Raw genomic sequence first — 20,064 nt, forward strand, 5'->3', positions numbered from 1 at the left:
CCACAGGTTCCTTTACAGCAAAAAGGTTTTTATTTTTGAACTCAACTTGGCAAAATCGAGTGAACCTGCTCCTCTTCTCCTTCACCGTACCTCTGCTGCAGTGTTACTGTGAGGTCACATTCACAGCACCTCAAGGAATACTGTGAAGTGTTCAAAAACACTCAGTAAATTACAGCGTTTGCCATAAATGAACATTGAACATTCAAAAATACATAACATACCATACCAACTTTATTTATAAAGCACTTTAAGAACTTTACAGCTGACCAAAGTGCCGTACATGAATCATAAAACAAGGAAATAAGTAAAAACAGCGATAACAGGGTGCAAAGCAGGCTAAGAACAATAAAAGGCAACTATCATAAAAACAAAGACTAATTAAAATCTGGTAAATACAACATAAGAAATATAAAAAAACAAACAAACATGTCACCCATTGATTAAAAGCCAACGAGAAAAAGTGTGTTTTTAGACGTGATTTAAAGACAGGCAGAGACTGAGCCTGTCTAACATCTAAGGGCAACTGGTTCCACAGCTTTGGGGCAACAACAGAAAAAGCAAGGACCCCGCGAAGCTTCTTTTTTGTTTTTGGAACCACCAACATGTGGGGTGTCTGTTAATGCACAAGTGACCGAACAATATTTTGTAGAAATGTCCTGTGTCTTACAGGTACCACCCCCCCTTCACTGGTCTCCTTCACTGGTCCCCTTCACTGTACCGAAAACATATCAAACCAAAGACCCCTGTACCGAAAACCAAAAAACATACTGAACTGAATTTTTTCTGTACCGTTACACCCCTAGTGTCATCGCTGACACACCCTGTGCATATACAGCTTGGATGGCTGTAACTCTTTCACTGTTTGTGCAACTGGAAAAATTCCAACCATTTCTGAAACCTGAGACATTGCGCTTTATAGGCTTTATTTGGTCATTATGGTAATTTCACTCACGCCTGTACTAGAAGCTGGAGAAAAAGCTGTTTTAGCAGAATAATAACATGCACTAAATTGTAAATGACTAGATTTTGAAGGTTCTAAGTGCTCTGGAAAAATGGGCAAAAGGACTCACTCACAGCATATTTTCTAACCTTTTTATGGTGAAAATAAGAAAAAAAAAAAGTCACAGATGGACCATTTTAGACTTAGGGCTTAAAGGGTTAATCATTTAACCCAACCGATTACATCTATTACAGCTGAAACAATACAATAAAGTTCAATATTAAGCCATTTTCAACTGGGCTCTACTCCCTCCTTTCTGTTTGCTACGATTCTTAAAGGTCAGAGTCCATTTCCTGTCCAGAATTATCCCGTATTCTGTCACATTTACTCCTATTCTTGTTTATTTGTGTTGCCTTCATGCAAATTTATCACCTGTAACTATGTGGAAGAATAAAGTGTCATCCAAATCATTAAAAATATCACAACAAAGAGTCTGTTTTGTGACACAAGGCAATAAATAACAATAAAGGGTGTTTTTTTTTTTTTTTTTTTTTTTTTTTTAATCACATGATGTATAGCATCATGTCTCCCGGGCCTAAATTGAACACTTTTATGGGCATTTTTTCCTCTATTTCCTGAAACAATGACACCGAGCTTTTAATTAACAGCAAAAATAAAAGGTCCATTAATCACTAGAGAAGATAAGTGTTATAAGTGAGTAGTCAGAGCCTTGTTTAAGACGCTCTAACTGGGGTTTTACGGTCTGAAACTACCGATCCCTTCGCCTCAGATACGCCGCAGCTCATAAAAAGAAAAAAAGCGCAGGCTCCAGAAATCAGACAATAAACTTTGACCTTTCTCTCTCTTTGATGTCAGCCTCCTCCTCGGCTTCTACCTCTGCATCCTGCTCTCTCATCTTCAGTCATCTCCCCCCTCCTGCATGGAGACTCTCTATCTGTAGATGGATATGTGCTCCACTGCTGTATATACCTCCCGTCTTGTATGGCGCTGACTTTACGAACTACCCCTCACCCAGCACTTCCTGCCTGCCTGGCACAGCACCAACCCACATCTGCAATGCTAATCTATAATTCTGTTTAATTAATGACCATTACAGCAGTAGCAGCAGCAGCAGCAGCAGCGTGCCCCCCCCCCTCCTGCTGCCCTGTCTAACACTGTGTGGGGAGTTACAGTACGCTCCCTGCCTTTCACCGACGGGGAGAAAAGCAGGAAGTTGATACACAGCGCCTGCTATTTGCTTCTCCAGGAATTATTAGAAGGTTGAAAGTTGTTCTCCGAAACTGGCGCGTGTTTAAGGGGCTCGGTGCGTTTAAGAGCTTAGGATCTTGACAAGTGCTCCTGCAGGTGTACCAGAGGTTGAATTTTTTATTTATTTATTTTTTCTTTCCTTTCCATTTATATTTGAATTGCAATCAAAGCCTGGCGTTTTCTTCAGAAGGGCTGCTACTTCAGGCAGCCTTGGAGTTGTCACACAGCCTGTCAGTGCAGCTGTTCCCAAAGGCCACCCATGAAAATGTACATCAGCCGACATTTCTGTTAAAAGACTAAAAGCCTGGTAGATTTGTTGAGAGAGCATGATGCCTTTCATGCCCCACTGATGTGTAGCTGAATAACCTCATGTAAAAACCCTCCCTGTCCTTTTTACCCCGATCCTCTCTACTCTCAGCGCTATTAGGGGTTTGCAATTTTCATTTATTTATTTATTTTTTTCCCCCCTTTTCAGTTTGTTTCTTCATTTCTGTTGCAGTTTCGGATTTATTTTAATTCCGAGCAGTCGACTTGTTTTACTTCTCTGTTTTTTTTTTTGTTTGTTTGTTTGTTTTTCTAGCTACATGATGGAAGTGTCTCTGTTTTTGCCAAAACTCTGACCTAAAAGCAGGATTTGTTAAACCTTAATGACCTAAACGGCATCCGGCGACCCAAAGCATCTACTAATCTGAAATGTTTAATAACCTTTTAACCACTAATCCTATCAATACATGGAAATAATTCAGATAAAATGCAGCTTCTCAGGTTTTAATTGTCATCAGATTTGACCCATTTGGACATTCACACTAAGTAGCGATCATGGAAACACTGTAATTTCCTGCAGCATTGATTTACCAGTAAAACCCATGTGATTTAACAAATGACAGTGATTGGAGACACTTGTTGTTATGTTCAGTTAACAATGTACTTTGGTATACGTTTTCTTCAGTTTATCATTATATATAGAACATTTAGATATAATATACAGGGTTGGGAAGCAAAATTTGCAATGAACATTTAGTTGTTTTTTCTCAGCAGGCACTACATCAATTGTTTTGAAGCCAAACATATATTGATGTCATAATCATACCTAACACTATTATCCATACCTTTTCAGAAACTTTTGCCCATATGAGTAATCAGGAAAGCAAACGTCAAAGAGTGTGTGATTTGCTGAATGCACTCGTCACACCAAAGGAGATTTCAAAAATAGTTGGATTGTCCATAAAGACTGTTTATAATGGAAAGAAGAGAATGACTATGAACAAAACTATTACGAGAAAGTCTGGAAGTGGAGGAAGCAACAAAAAATGTACCAAAGCTTTTATTAAAGCTCTCAAATCCAAAATCCTAAAGGATCCAACCAAATCCATGAGAAAAATGGCAATCGAACTTGAGGTAGACAACAAGACTCTTAGAAATGCAGTAAAATATGATTTGAAGATTTAAATTCTCATGACTTTTAATAAACTAATTGGTCATACACTGTCTTTCAATCCCTGCCTCAAACTATTGTAAATTTTGCTTCCCCACCCTGTAGATATAGATATAATATAGCCTTTTTGCTGTAATGAAAACCTCATGATGAGTAATGAAATGTAGGAAAATACATGATTTTCACTGATAAATGCAAAATGCAGAGGGTAATATTATCATAAATGGTGCTAAATTTCTTAGCCATGAACCTGATGGTCTTAAGAAGAATGATGCCTTCCTTCTCAAGGTCTTACTGGCAGTGAGTAAGAAGACCATTACAAAATACTGGCTAAAGAGAGAATGTCCACTGATGATGGCCTTTACCAGTATTGTAAAACTAGAACAGATGACCTACACAATTCAACTGCAGAAAGAACTGGGTGAAGAACGTTGGGGAAAATGGCACGTTTACATAACCTGTGAGACAAAGTGTAAAAATTGTGTTTGTCCAAACAGTGCGATCTTTGTAACCCCTTGACCTCACGGCCTGTTTGTTCTGTTTTTTGTTTTTGTATCTGTTAAAAAAACTTTCATAGAGTTTTAAAAAAAAAGGTGCTAAATGAAAGTCACCACAGAAATAGTTCTAGGACTTTAAGAGTTAATTAATAACAATAATAATAATAATAATAATAATAATAATAATAATAATAATACATCACGCTTATATACACTTTTTTGGACACACAAAGATGCTTGTCATAATAATTAGTCATAAATATTTCCCCACGTGGGATAAATGAAATCTTATCTTGCCTTATTTTATCTTTTTTTTATTTTATCTTATCTTAAACAATTGTGGTGTAGCATGCAACTTTTATCAAAATGATGTGAAAATGTGTGAACAGTGCACAATGATTTTAATAAGAATAGATTAGGGACGTGGGAAACATCTTTATTTTTTAAAATCCTAAGCATATTAAAACATATTTTTCCCTTTGGCTTTTAACTCAGTGTGAGCAGTTGGCTTATATTGTTTTAATGTATATTTGCTTTTATTGTTTTTATTAATTCTTTCATGTATTTTATTTGTTTTTGTGTCAGTGTACAGCATTTTGGCCAACTGTGTTGTTTTTAAAGTGCTTTATAAATAAACTTGATTTGACTAGTACAGACTGAGTGGCATGTAGGGAAGAATATGTCAATTTTACAATTTTAACAATGTTGTTGAATGTTTTTTTTTTTTTTTTTTTTTTTGACTGAAATGGATATTTTTCCTCATCATAGAGCATTTCCATGTCTCTTTCTGGTTTTAATCGTGCCAACCCTGCTCTATAATTTCATTGCCTCCTTATGTGCCGCCGCTTTATTACTATTTTGCTCTCCCTCATTTCATTCCGTCTCTCTCTCTTTTTTCGTCCTCGCTCTTGTTCAGGGGCCACAACCAGCGCATGGAGTTCCTGGGAGACTCGATAATGCAGCTAGTAGCCACAGAGTACCTCTTCATCCACTTCCCTGACCACCATGAAGGACATTTAACAGTAAGATAATATCGCATTAATCATGTGTCATCAGGCTCTTTTCCCACCCACAGGCATATCCTTGTTACGTCTACATCTGCACCTGTGTTTTGTGGGGTTTTTACGCCTTTTTTTTTTCCTCCCCTCGTCTTCCATCGTTTTACCTGAAATGAAGTTACAGCTGTGCTTCTGTGTTTTTGTGTGTGGGTGATTTATTTTTTCCCTTCCTTCCTTCCCATCAATCTTTGAATCTCCGAGTGCCAACCAGGTATTCACCTTCTTCCTCTTTGGTTGTTTCCGCAAAATAACTCTCTTTCCACTCCCCACCACACACACACACACACACGCACCGCCCGTATGTTTACTGTACTCCGTGTGATGGGTATTGTCACGAGACAGAATTGTTCAGTGGTTTTCAATAACACATCTTTGTCGGCACATTTTGCCGGAGCTGTCAAGAGTCTGCAGAATAAAGTTGACAGAGAGAGTGTGTGTGTGTGTGTGTGTGTGTGCGTGAACATGCTCTAACTGTAACACAGGTACAAAGCAAATGATCACACTTTGAACATGCAAGTCCATTTTCTGACATTTTTCTGTCAGCGACGGATGGTTTTAACGCCTTCTTTTTATTCGAGCATCAGCATTTCTCCACAGAACATCCTTGCCTTCTCCAGGCAAAATGGATTGAACTGGTCTAAAACTGAATTTCAACCACTGAAGTCGTATTTCTGGATATTCCTTATAGACGGAAGCCGTGACGTCACTCGTGTAAAAGCTTTGAGGGAGTGAGAGCTGCGGCAATGTCAAGATGGGCTACATCTGAAATGGAAAAAGTGCTCATTCAACTAGTGCCGCATCTCCAATTGCGATTGCGTGTGCTATTAAAGAGGACACATCGCAGCAAGACGGATTCATACAGTCATATTTCATTCCATTTGCTCTTTTCCGCATCTTGTAGCTATATTTAACATGTTTGTGTTTTTCCTTTTAGAGACGTAAATGTACCTTACCCAGTCTAACATGTTGTCATCCGCCAAGCCCCGAGTCACAATGTAATATTTAACAGAGCAACGTGCAATCTCCCGGAAACATTTACTCTGCATTACCATTTCTGGCTTTGATGAATTATTCCACATGGGGTGTATTTTGATGTTTTTGTGTACTTCTGTGTTTCCATGCAAGCGATTCAAGGATTGAACACGCGAAAGCTAACAAGACTTAAACATACTTATTAGCAATACAAATACACACTAAAAGGTATATAAATGTACGTCCAAGTTTCACTTACTTCAGGTTTCATCAATACAAAAGGGATAAAATGAGCCATGAAGCTTATATGAAGACTTATGACAAAATGCAGGGTCTCCAGAGTCTAACACTGCACACAATAGCTGTGTGTGATCTTCCACAGTCTGCATTCTGCGCAAAAAAAAAAAAAAAGAAGTGGTTGAAAAGTGTATCTGAACACAGCATAAAGTTTTAACTGTGTGACTTGGACAAATCAAGTGGGAATCTTCCTAAGTTACAATCTTGTTGGTTTAAAATTCAGTCTTTTTTATTTTCCCCAGACAGTGTTTCCATACTGATGTGCAGTGGAGTGAGAATAACAAAAAACTCAAAAACACTGAAGCTGTGGCTGATTTCTTTGCGGTGTCAGATGGCTGGAGCCTCAAATTATCCTCAAATGGACCTTTTCTTTATCTGGAGCTCAAGTTTTGTATTGTACGACAGTGAATTTTCAGTCTGAAATGTTTCCAGTCCTCTTTTATCACATTGTATTTGTTAATGTGTTTTGCCAGTTGAGTCCATTTTAGTATAATTTACCGCTTGCTGTGACTATTTTCATATCCACATAATATTTATTTGGATAGTGCTTGGTTTTTATTATGCTCGGTAGATTACTAGTTAGTTTCATTTTGATATCCGGCGATATGGGGGATGTGTTGAATTACACATTCAGAGTCACTTCTCCTCCACTGACTATCACTGTCTTTCTGCCATTTCTTCTTTGTGCATCTCTGACAGCTGGACACAGACATGTGACGCTCTGTTTGTTTGTGTCCTCAGCTTCTTCGCAGTTCGCTGGTCAACAACCGCACGCAGGCCAAAGTGGCCGAGGAGCTGGGCATGCAGGAATTCGCCATCACCAACGACAAAACCAAGCGACCCGTCGCCTTACGGACCAAGACTCTGGCTGACCTTTTAGAGTGTATGTTCACGGCTGTTCCATTCATTTGCAGAAATATGAAACAAAAAGAAAAGAAACCTTTAAAGGCCTTCGTAGTTCTCTCTACTTATCCGTTTTTCTTGTATGTCTCTCCAGAATGTGCAGTTTAAGATGGCAGCATGAAGTGCCATTATTGATTTTTTTGTTCCCTTTGTGTTAGATGTCAAACACAGTCACTTCACCGCTAAAGACACTGGAAGAAGCTTTCTATGCTTCATATAACAGCAGCAGTGATTTAGCTTTTCTTGAAGCTCCACCAACTAAAGCTGCCTCGATCTCTCACAATTAATAATATATAGTACTATTCTTTCTGGTTGATAAGAGTAAGCAGTGAAAATGACTGAACGAACAAAAAAAAAAGTGCTAAACATCCAAGAAAACACTTAACACTTAATTAAAATGTGTTTATTAACATTTGATAGGTAGATAGATGTTCTTTATTTAACCCAAACTGGGAAATTACAGTGTAACACCAGCATGACAAACAATGAAAATAGAATACAAGAGTAAAAAAGAAATACAACACAATAGCAAACACTATAAATAAAGAATTAGAGGTATAAAAAAGATCTAATTAAAAAACATGGATAATAACTGTAATGAGCCACAATAAAATGGTACGGTGCAGAACAAGCTGTAATATTCAGAATGAGAGGGTGCAAAATGACATTTAAGTACAAATAGATTTATGAACAGAGATATGGTAAGACGAGGTAATATTAAACCAAATGCATCAAACTTACATTCTGGCATTAGTCTTTTTAAAGAAGTGATATTTTGCATTTTAAAACATTTCCCTGTGGTCTACATAAACTGTAAATGCTATGCTTGGGTCTGAATTCCACAGGTCCATCTTCAACCCTATTTCTGAGTAATGACACCAGAAAGGTCGTTTTGAGCGCTAGCCCTTTAAATGCACATGACCCCACCCCCTTCCACGTTGTTGACCATGCTTCTCTGTCCCGTTCAGCTGCTTGTGTTCGTTAATACATCCAACAACTCAATATTTTAGGTAATCGGCTCAAAGTTTGGTCATATTTTCAGTTTTTACTACAACCACTGCTGCTGACAAACAATTATGTCGTACTCTGAGAAATGTGCGTCAGAAGTCTTGACCTTATATTTGCAAACTAGTTATAAAATGTAACAATTTAAGCAGGAATTGAAACAGGTTGTAGAAATCCACTTGATTTTTGCCAAAATTAATATAAAGATAGCTTTGCAGCACCTGGAGGGTTCAAATTCAAACTGTTTGAACTCTTAGCATCCACAAATACACAAATAAATGAACCAAAGACTGATAAAAGTGGGTTTAGCAAAATATGACCCCTTTAATTGGGTTTTGTACAACTATGCCTTAGCGTTTTCTTACATTTGTTTGCCTGGATGTATCCCATCCAAAGAGCACAGGAACCACTCTTACACAAGTATATTAAAAATGCTTTCATTGATAATAAAATATTCTTCACATCAGTGCCTGTGTTTATTAAAATTCAACAGAGGCAGACTGATTTTTTTTTTTTTTTTTTGGAGGAAACCCAGGGCAGTTTACACTAGCCCAACAGAGGGAGCTAATAGTAAAACTGACTGTAGTCCAATGGGAATAGATCATTCCAGACTGGCAAAAATGAAGCAAAAGTGGGAAAAAAAACAAATCAAATGGGTTCTAGGGAGCCATTAAATTGGCAAACCTTAATGCATGACTCACACATACATCCGCAAACACACCAGGGTAAAGACAATACAGGCCTTCATATCATTTGCCTTTCAAATTATTCTTCGTGGTGCGGGGCAGAGCAGAGTTGATGGTACTGGAAGAGGACGAGGGTCAGAGCTGAAAATGAGTGCAGCTCTTCGGCATATGAACAGCCGTGCCCTGCAGCAACAGCGGGCCCTCACTGGACCCCTGAAATATTACCTATTATTCCTTTCTCATGTCCCACTGTCTTAGTCACTGAGATGAGTGAATGCAGCACCGGCTAATGGAAGAGGAAAACAAAGGGATGGCCACAAGATGAAGATGACACTCAGCACTTTTATATCATTTTCACTTCACTCAGACCACCCTGTAACTCTCCATTCATTACACTTCAATCTTATATAACCATGAAAGTAAGAATACTGCATTACAAATAAAAAAAAAAATCTGCTTTAGTGAAAGTGTATTTGCAGTAAAATATAAAAGTAAGTAAGTATTGGTTTAGCCCAGGGATGTCAAACTCATTTTAGTTCAGGGGCCACATTCAGCTAAATTTGATCTGCAGTGGGCCGAACCAGTAAAATAATAACATAATAATATATAAATAATGTCAACTCCAAACTTTTAGAGCGAAAAAAGTAAATTTACATTATGAAAAGGTTTATATCTACAAACTATCCTTTCAAAAGATGTGAGTAACATGAACAAACTGAATAAATAAGTGCAATTTTAACAATATTATGCTAAATACATGAAAATATTTACATTTCCAAAGAGAAAAATTTGGAGTTGTCATTATTTCTATGTTATTACGGTAGTATTTTACTGGTCCTGCCCTCCTGAGATTGAATTTGCCTGAATGTGGAACCTGAACTAAAAGGATTGTTAATATCTTCAGTGTAATTTTTGCATTTCACAAATTCATCCCAAGGGCCAGACTGGACCCTTTGGTGGGCCGGATTTGGCCCCCGGGCCACACGTTTGACACCCGTGGTTTAGCCCCTCTGGCTGCTATATTACACTGGTCAACAACAAATTTATTGTTTAAGGTGTTTTGAGCTGATTTAGGATAATGTTGGTGTACTGAATCCAAAAATCACATTAATTTTGCTCAATCAGGTCAGCTTTCTGAACTATGCTACATATTGGCTTTTTAACATTTTTGCTTACATTTATGGGCATTTTCACATCATATGATACAAAATAATTTCATATTTCTTGCAATAAACGAGTTCTGAAGATTTTACTTTTGCCAATTTATGATTGTTTTTTTTAATATTACAGGTGAATGAAATGGCTTCGACTAGAAGATCTTGCAAAAATAAGCCTGACGTATTCTGCTACATCTGCGGTGAATACACCATTGTACCTAACAGGAATCAAGTCACAAGTTTCATAAAGTGTGCTTACCAATCTTATTTTGGTATTAAACTTGGTGACCAAGATAAAGTTTGGGCGCCACACATGGTATGCAAGTCATGCACCGAGTATCTGCGTCAGTGGACCAAATGCAAGAAGAGTTCTCTGAAGTTTAATAAATACATCCTGTTAGAAAATGATTTTTTTTCTCTTAAAACCTCTTTTGGGTTAGAACTATATAAAAAAATCAACTGATAAAGTCACAAAAATGTAATCAATTTTGTGAGAAGATCAAATTTTTCAAAATCAAATTAGCAAAAAAAACCTGACCTGATTGAGAAAAACAGATGTCATTTTTGGATTTAGCGGTGCAAAATGATCCTAATTCAGCTGAAAAAACCTAGACAACTTGCAAAAAAACAATTTTTGTAACCCAGTGTTATCATACATGACACCTTTTAATAATTTATAATGAAGCTTTGGCGCTATATTTTTGGAGCTGTCGGAGGTGTAGCTAACTAGAACTATTTCATATCGGATGTATTAAAATGGGCTCGACATATGATTAATATGAGAGGAAATAAGAAGAAATAAAGCTTTAATGCAGTGTTTTTCAAACCTTGGGTTCGCCTGAAATTTCTAGTAATTGATAAAAAGAAAAAAGAAATTATGAAGAGAGGTGATTGATCCGCCAAAAAATCGATGACCTTCCTTTATTTAAAAAAAAAATAAAAAAATTACTCATAAAAATGTTTTAATAATTCAATATATATTTCATTATAATTAAAACACCACACACTTTTCCTAATAAAAATCAAGTTCAAATAAAATGCAGCATATAATATCTGAGAGGACATATCTTCATTGGCCTGATCATGTGACCATGTGTGTTACTACGCTTCAACCTGCCCGAAAACAGTCACAGTCAGAAAAAAAGGAACCAAACAGAGAATGGAAAGATTTCTTCGCCTGCCTGGCCCCACTAATACACCAAAAAGGTGAATTATATACATTAAATAGCCTAAATGTTGTCTAAAATTAATGTTTATTTGCAACATAGTATAGCAAACTATTACATGATCAAAAACAACTAAATTTTAGCCAAAAAAAAAAAAGTCTCTGTTTTGAATGTCTGGGTTTGCTAGAAATTTGTGATGTTAAAAGGGGTTAAGAGCCAAAAAAGGTTGGGAACCACTGCTTTAATGCGATGCTTTCTCTTAAAACCCTTTATATGGCACTCATTGAAATACTCTGAAATTCAAAATTTCAACCTCAGTGTGTTAGTGGACATCATGATCTACCTCCTATTGCCATAAAACATCTGAGCAGCACTTGCTAAAAAGTTAACATGCAATAAAACAACTGTTATAAGGTCATACACTGACAAAAATCACTCATATTCACTATTTACAGCTTCAAAATTTCTATCAAATCTCTCCAACATGCTTCTTAACCTCACTGAGGCACGGGATTGGCCACGTATTTAATGTTTGCGGAAATTACCAAAAAATAGTCACTTTCCTGATAAAGCGTTAATGGCCATTTTCTCTCTTTTTTTTCATTTTGGATGATTTGAACATTTATCAAAATTAAATCATCAGATATTTAGAGTGACCGCTACTTGAAACTGTTAACGACTTGAGGTTCACTCATTTTTAAAGGCTGATACAGTCATGGAAAAAATTATCAAACCATCAAAAGTCATTGAAAATAATGGTTATGCAATCAAGTACTAACTCCTGTGTGGATCATGTCACTAAAACAGACAGAAAAAAACGTGGAATGCCTAAAAGCACTGTTTTTGTCAGTACATTGCCATAGATATTTATGTAAGAACTGAAGTGATTTTGGTTATTATCAAGAAAACCATGGAAAATGGATAGATATCAGCTCTTAAATTAAACTCTTATTAGCTATTTTTGTTGTTATTATATTTGTCCAAACAAATTTACCTTTAGTTGTACCGGGCATTAAAATAAACAAGAAATTGAAGAAAACCACAGTGGTCAAATATTTTTTTCCACAACTGTATAATACCGATAATTTGGCTTTTAATTAATCGGCTCTGAAAACTCACTCTGCACCTTTGACATAAACTACCTTCATTAGAGACCACATAATGGTTGATCTGAACATTAAATCGCTCAGTCAATAAATCAATGAATGCGGAGCTGAAATATCTAGGGGAGAATCTAGGTTTTATTTTTTTCTTTGGAGCCAGGATTTTCCCTCAAAGTCAGTGTTTCCATTCGTGAAAGCTGATATAATGGTTCAAGTCCTGGTTCTGGTCTGTGTAGTATGTAAGCCCCTCTCTATTCTCTCCTTACTGTCCTGTTCTTTCTACTACTGTTTGTTTTTTTTTTTTTTTATGAGCTATCGGTATATGGCAATACATGTAGCGCATAAACGTCCTATTAGTGTCAAGTATAGATAGTTTTTACATTATCTTTGTCACTCGGTTTGTGAAGGCCAATGATGAAGGGACCAAAACTAGGCTGTAAACACTCATTTCACCTGTAAAGATGACCATTTTAACATGGTGGTCTAAGGCACAGGTGTCAAACTTGTGGCCCAGGGGCTGAATTCAGCCCGCCAAATGGTTCAATCCGGCCCCTGGGATGAATTTGTGAAATGCAGAAATTAGACTGAAGATATTAATAACAGTGGGTTACAAAAAAATGTTAGTTGTCTAGGTTTTTTCAACTGAATTAGGACCATTTTGCACCGCTAAATCCAAAAATGACATCTGTTTTTCTCAATCAGGTCGTTTTTTTTTGCTAATTTGGTTTTGAAAAATTTGATCTTCTCACAAAATTGATTACATTTTTGTGACTTTATCAGTTGATTTTTTTATATAGTTCTCACCCAAAACAGGTTTTAAGAGAAAAAAAATCATTTTCTAACAGGATGTATTTATTAAGTGTTACAAACTTTAATTCCTGTAAATTGAATAATAGATATTGATAAAGGTAAATTGAACATTAAATCGTCATTGTGCAAAATTCAGGGCATGAACTTTCGTTTCTTCGAACCCCTCGAATGCTCGGCAGCAGGGATGTCTCTCTTCAGAGTCCAGCAGTAATCAGCCATCATGACTGCATCCCAGCGTCCCTGATACTTGCATACCATGTGTGGCGCCCAAACTTTATCTTGGTCACCAAGTTTAATACCAAAATAAGATTGGTAAGCACACTTTATGAAACTTGTGACTTGATTCCTGTTAGGTACAATGGTGTATTCACCGCAGATGTAGCAGAATACGTCAGGCTTATTTTTGCAAGATCTTCTAGTCGAAGCCATTTCATTCACCTGTAATATTAAAAAAACAATCATAAATTGGCAAAAGTAAAATCTTCAGAACTCGTTTATTGCAAGAAATATGAAATTATTTTGTATCATATGATGTGAAAATGCCCATAAATGTAAGCAAAAATGTTAAAAAGCCAATATGTAGCAGAGTTCAGAAAGTTGACCTGATTGAGCAAAATTAATGTGATTTTTGGATTCAGCACACCAAAATTATCCTAAATCAGCTCAAAAAAACTTAAACAATAAATTTGTTGTTGACCAGTGTAATCAAGGATGTTGAAATCATTTTAGGTCAATTCAATCTAAAATGGATCAGGCCAGTAAAATGCAATCATAATAACTTATAAATAATGAAAACTGTAAATTTGTCTCTGTTTTAGTGTAAAAAAAAAAAAAAGTAAAATTACACAAAAATCTTGATATTTACAGACTAGCCTTTTCCAAAAAAATGTGAATATCTGAAAATTCTTAAGAGAAGTATGTGGACTTTTAATAATATTCTGCTTGTTATTTCATATTTTGTATATTTGTCGACCCACTGTGATCTCTAAGTTGTGATTCACAGGTATAAATGATAAACTAAGGCGTAATAGTGTTAACATTGCACTTATTTTACTAAAAAAATGTTCACATTGTTCATATTTGTTCATGTTATGTTCAAGTACAATTCGTAGATGTAAACATTTTCATTACAGAATTTACTTTTTTCACTCAAATGTTCTTATCCTTATTATTTATATTATTTTACTGCTTCAGCCCACTTTAGATCATATTAGGCTGTATGTGACCCTTGAACTAAAATGAGTTTGACACCCCTGGTCTGAGGGGTCGGAGCCAGCCCCCAGTGGGTATTCAGTTTACCTCATCTTTTTTTGACACTTCCTTAATTGTTTCATTGCTCCAGAGGTTGTCGCTTGGTGTTACTTAATTGCTGTATGTCTAGAAATCTGCCCAAACATGCACAGTTTTTTTATAAGAAAGTAGAATGAAGAGATTAAGAAAAGCTTGTAAACCACCGAATCTCAATGTATTGTACTTTAATAGCATGTTATATTATTCACTGTGTAAAATCATTATCTGAAAACTAAGGTCAAAATATGCAAATGAGGTGCAAGTAAAATTATTGTTACTCTGCTTTGATGGAAAAAACATGCAGCTACAGAACCGTTTATTTCGCATTTTAGTTTCGGGGCCACATAAAGCCTAAAATGATCTCAGGTGGGCCGGACTAGTAAAATACTATAAATAATAATAATAATAATAATAATAATAATAATAATAATAATTTTAAAAAAGATAAAAAATAATAAGATAAGAACGTATCAGTAATGTTAACTCTAAAGTTTTCTCCGTGTTTTAGGGTGAAAAAAGTAATATTCCAATATCCAATCCAACCTTATTTGTAAATCACTTTAAAACAACCACAGGGGACCAAAGTGCTGTACAGGAAATTAAAAAAAAAAAAAAAAAAAAAAAAAAAACAGAGTAAAATACAAGAATAGATTAAAAATAAATAAATAAAAATACAGAAGAATAGGTAAAACCTGGATAAAAGAATAAAATACAAACAAGAATAGATTAAAAACATAAAAAGTTGTACAGTTAAAAACAACAACAAATAAGAACAATATGAAAATGTTTTTTGGTTGTTTTTTTTTTGTAACTCACTTTTTATCGTTTTTCTTTCTTTTCACCCATTAAACATTTTACAGTGATACACCAGGTGGAAATTATAAGAAATTAGATCAATAACAATATGAAAATCAAATTAAAAAAACTAAACAAACAAAAAAATACAACAAAAAAAGAGTACTGTCAGGATATGTTGTTACATTTTAAATCTTTCCAGGTGAGATACAGCCTAGGCCAGGACAATAAAAAATTTACTGTAATACATTGTGGTATCAGAATATCAATCCCTTTAGTTATTATAGGAATACCCAAGACTGCAGTCGGATCTGCTCAGTTCTCTATTCCGTACTTCATCCAAAAAGGGGCCCCATATTTTTATTTTTTTTTAATTTCCCCTGTCTGGTATTGATATGAAAATGTTCACAATACAAACTATACTTGAACATTACATAAAAAAATATGAACAACTTGAAAATTGTTAAGAAAAAAAGTGTAAATTTAATAATATTCTGCCTCAGTTTATCATTTATACATGTGCATCACAGCTTACAAACCCCAGTGGATCTACAAATACATAAAACTTTCAGTAACAGGCAGAATATTGGTAAAACTACACTTATTTTTCTGAAAATATTTCAGGTTGTTCATTGTGGTTTAGATTATTCACACCATTTATGAAAGGACAGTTATATCCCCGAAATCGACTTTCGAGGATATGATGGTTTTACCCCGAATGCCCCCACCAGATATCCTTGGTGTGAACACGATAACTAGGACATATTTGGTTGGATTTCTTCTCCCTTGATAACCAACATAGGGGACCCCTAGTGGAAGAACCCTATCGATTTCAGCTTCTCTGAGTATTATAAGTCATCCAAATGGGGGCACCTTAGTTGAAAATCCATTTTTTGGACAGAAATCAAACAATAATAGGCCGACTGAGAAAAAATTTGGTTCATATTGATTGTCTTACTGTCCAATGTCAATTTTCTGTCTACCATCCAGAGTTCATATGGTGTCATTTTCATTCACTAGGTGGAAAAATTGGTTCTCTTACCATTATTCTGTCACTATCAGGTCAGTGTAGCTCAAATTGAGTTCATATCGATTGCCTAACAATTCTTTTTCTTCATGCCACTACTTTGAGTTTACATGATGTCATATTTTGACACCAGGGGGTGTGTTTTTTCCAAATACTTGGGGGAGCAGAGGATTGGGGGGATTTTGGGGATAGATTCTTGCTGTCAGCTTCCAACAGTGTAAGCCTCATTTGTGAATGTAATTATTTTCATCATAATTTTTTCACACTTAAAAAAAAACAACAGAAAAATTTGGAGTTGTCATCATTTATGACATTTCAGGTTGCTCATATTTGTTCAGGTTATTACCCCCCCCCCCCCCCCCAAAAGGGAGGCACGGGGTATTGTTTTTGGTTCACTGTGTTTGTTTGTTTGTTTGTTTGTTAACATTTTAGCAGCGCAACTGTTGGCTGGATTCATACCAGATTGGGTTTATAGATTGTCAGTGACCCAGAAGAGATCTGAATATGTTTATGGAAAAGTACTGTAGGTCAAAGTTCACATTTTTAATGAATTTAATTTTTTTTTTCCCATTTACTTATAATGGGCAAAATTTCAAATGTCTGTAGCAGCAGAACTATTAGTTGAATTCATACCAAATTGGGTTTATAGATTGCCAGTGATCCAGAATAGATGTCAAAATGTTTTGGGAAAAGTAGATCGAAGTTCAAATTTTTAACAAATTTTTTAAATCTTTTTTTTCTCCCATTTACTTATAATGGGCGAAATTTCACATGTCTGTGAAAACATCAATTTTGTTTCAGTTTACGTCAAACTTGGCACTTATATCGAGGCAATCGATCTGCTGACATCAGCACAAGCATAGACATGATGACATCAGCTGGATCGATGCCAAAATAAGCTACAATACATGTTAGGGGCGGGGTTTGTTGTGCCTGGCACCACTTGTTCATGTTTTGGTTTGTAAATGTAAAGTTTTTCATGTAATTTTCCTTTTTTTTTTTAACTAAAACAAGAGCCACTTGAGATCCAGTTGGTCGGTATGTGGTCCCTGAAGTAAAATAATTTTAAAGCCCTTAATTGTTAATACTTTAAGTATAATTTTTGTGTTTCAAAATTTCATCCCATGGGCCGGATTGGACCCTTTGGCAGGCCGGATGTTTGACACCTGTGCATTACATGACATTTTTGCACCGGTTTAAATGCTCTATATACCTTACATCCAGGACGAGAGCCAGCAGAAGATGCCAACCATCACCCACTTTTTATAAATGCTTCCTCTTTCCTCTCTCTCTCTCTCTCTCTGCAGCTTTCATCGCAGCCCTCTACATTGATAAAGATCTGGAGTTTGTGCACACCTTCATGAACGTCTGCTTTTTCCCCCGGTTGAAGGTGAGCTCCTATTGATAGACATTCACCACTTGGAGTCCGATCAATGAGTAGCTGAGCCAGGCACTGCCGAGAGAAAGAACCAGGCAGCTGATGAGGAGGAGGAGGAGGAAGGGGAGGGAAGGAGCTAATGGCCGGGCTCTAATGGCGCTGCCATTGACACAAGGCTTGAAGTGGTGCTCGGCTCTTGAATGTCTCTCATATTGGCGGCTCCCTATTTTAGTCACCTTTAATGGGAATCGCAGCTGTGTCGGGACGCGTTTCATGGGTTGTTAATGTTGGTCTTCAGTGTTTTTCTATTGATCTGAGAGGTGTTTGTGCTGGTGATAGGCTCCACTTCTTATGGCTGGATAAATTGAGCATGTTTCTATCAAAACTGGCCAGATGTGTAGAGGGGAGGGATTGTGTTTTCAGGCGTCATTGAACTGTCCACATTTAAGCAGACAAACTGTTTTGCATTTCCCTTTAGTAAACCTGCTGTAGAGAATAACACAAATGATCACGTACTTAGAATGAGAATACTTTATTAACCCATAAAGACACTAACAGCCACCAGCGACCAGAACCATCCACTGATTTAAACTGTTTAATACCTGTTGAGCCAATAATTCTATCAATACATGTAAATAACTGGTGGAAAATGCAGTTTGTTGTCTTTTCGTGGTCACCAGATATGACCCATTTGGACGTTCAGAGGCTCTGTAGTTACCGTGGAAATACCGTCATCTTCTACAACATTGATTCACCAGTAAAACCCATGGAGTTGGATCAGTGACAGTGGATGGACACACTTTGTTTTAATCAGTTAGTGATATATATTTTGTTGAAAAAGTCCCTTTTTCTTCAGCTTTTCTCTGTTTTGATGTAATAACCTTTGAATTTACTCTGAATTTTCATGAACATGTATATGATCAGTGAATTAAATATAGAAAAATACATGATTTACACTGGAAAAAAATGCAAAATACAGAGAATAATATTATCATAAATGGTGGTAAATCACTTAAAATATGCTTAAATATAAAGAAAAATGTATTTGGGAACTGCCAGAAATTTAACACTGGGTCTTTAGGGTTAATTATTAAGGGGAAGTTAGTGGGTGTTACAGTTGTTCCTTTGAAGTACAATAAAAAATAGAAGAAAAGAAATTATCAATACAACTGAAAAAGAGAAATATATGAATATATACTTATAAAGCTCTAAATATACAAATATATATATATATATATATATAACTCTGAACACATATATATCAAATATAAATATTAAAACAGCAATTTGTACAAAATGTGCTAGACAATATATTATCAATATGATAAAAGAAATATACATCATAAGTGTGCAAAAATATTGTGTGTAATTCTAATTATGTGGTTATAATGTGGAGTCACCTTCCTGTACGCGACAATTAAATGGCTCAGATTCATGTCTGAGGTCAAGGCTGCAACAGCATAAGATAAAACTAAGAGACATATGAGCCCATTGTTCTGATCTATGAATATGTTCTGACCTCTTCCGCTCTAGTGCTACTGGAATCTGCAGTAATAGTCCGTAATAAACTGCCGACCTTTAAGCTTATGATTTCATAAACAAAAATGTCCCCTTAACTAAAACGTTGCCCGCACCTGAATCTAATAGCCATCACTTCTAACGTATATTGAATACACAGACCTCCTCAATGAGAAGCAATAGATCCAATCCGACCTCCACCCTATCAGTTTACACAACCTCACTGGAAATTCCTTACATTCAAGACAGATTGACCAGTTTAAAACATGTTTCAGGACCGTTATACCAACCTTAACCCATAAAGACCCAAACATCCACCAGTGACCAGAACCATCTACTGATCTAAACTGTTTAATACCTGTTGATCCATTAATCCTATCAATACATGTAAATAACTGGCGTAAAATGCAGTTTGTCATCTTTTCATGGTCATCAGATATGACCCATTTGGACATTCAGAGGCTCCGTAGTTTCCATGGAAACACCGTCATCTTCTACAACATTGATTCACCAGTAAAACCCATGGAGTTGGATCAATGACAGTGGATGGAGACACTTATTTTTATGTTCAGTTATTAATATCTTCACTGAAAAAGTCCTTTTTTCTTCCATTTTCTTTGATTTTGATATAATAACCCTCAACTTTAATCTAAGCTTTGAACATCTACATGATCAGTGAATTAAATATAGAAAAATACCAGATTTTCACTCAAAAAAATGCAAAACGCAGAGGATAATAGTATAATAAACGGTCCTAA

General features: G+C 35.9%; 1 protein-coding gene across 2 annotated transcripts in view; it reads left to right on the forward strand.

The window, feature by feature from the left end:
• The window catches only part of drosha (drosha ribonuclease III), a 195,722-nt gene that overhangs the window by 142,598 nt on the left and 33,060 nt on the right, over window positions 1-20,064 (forward strand). For both annotated transcript variants that reach the window (XM_030122783.1, XM_030122784.1), the window contains 3 exons: window positions 5,058-5,163; window positions 7,210-7,351; window positions 17,718-17,800. In XM_030122783.1, the coding sequence (XP_029978643.1) occupies window positions 5,058-5,163; window positions 7,210-7,351; window positions 17,718-17,800 (331 nt within the window). The remainder of the gene's footprint in view (window positions 1-5,057; window positions 5,164-7,209; window positions 7,352-17,717; window positions 17,801-20,064) is intronic.

This window comes from Sphaeramia orbicularis, chromosome 20, assembly GCF_902148855.1.
Source record: "Sphaeramia orbicularis chromosome 20, fSphaOr1.1, whole genome shotgun sequence".
NCBI lineage: Eukaryota > Metazoa > Chordata > Actinopteri > Kurtiformes > Apogonidae > Sphaeramia > Sphaeramia orbicularis.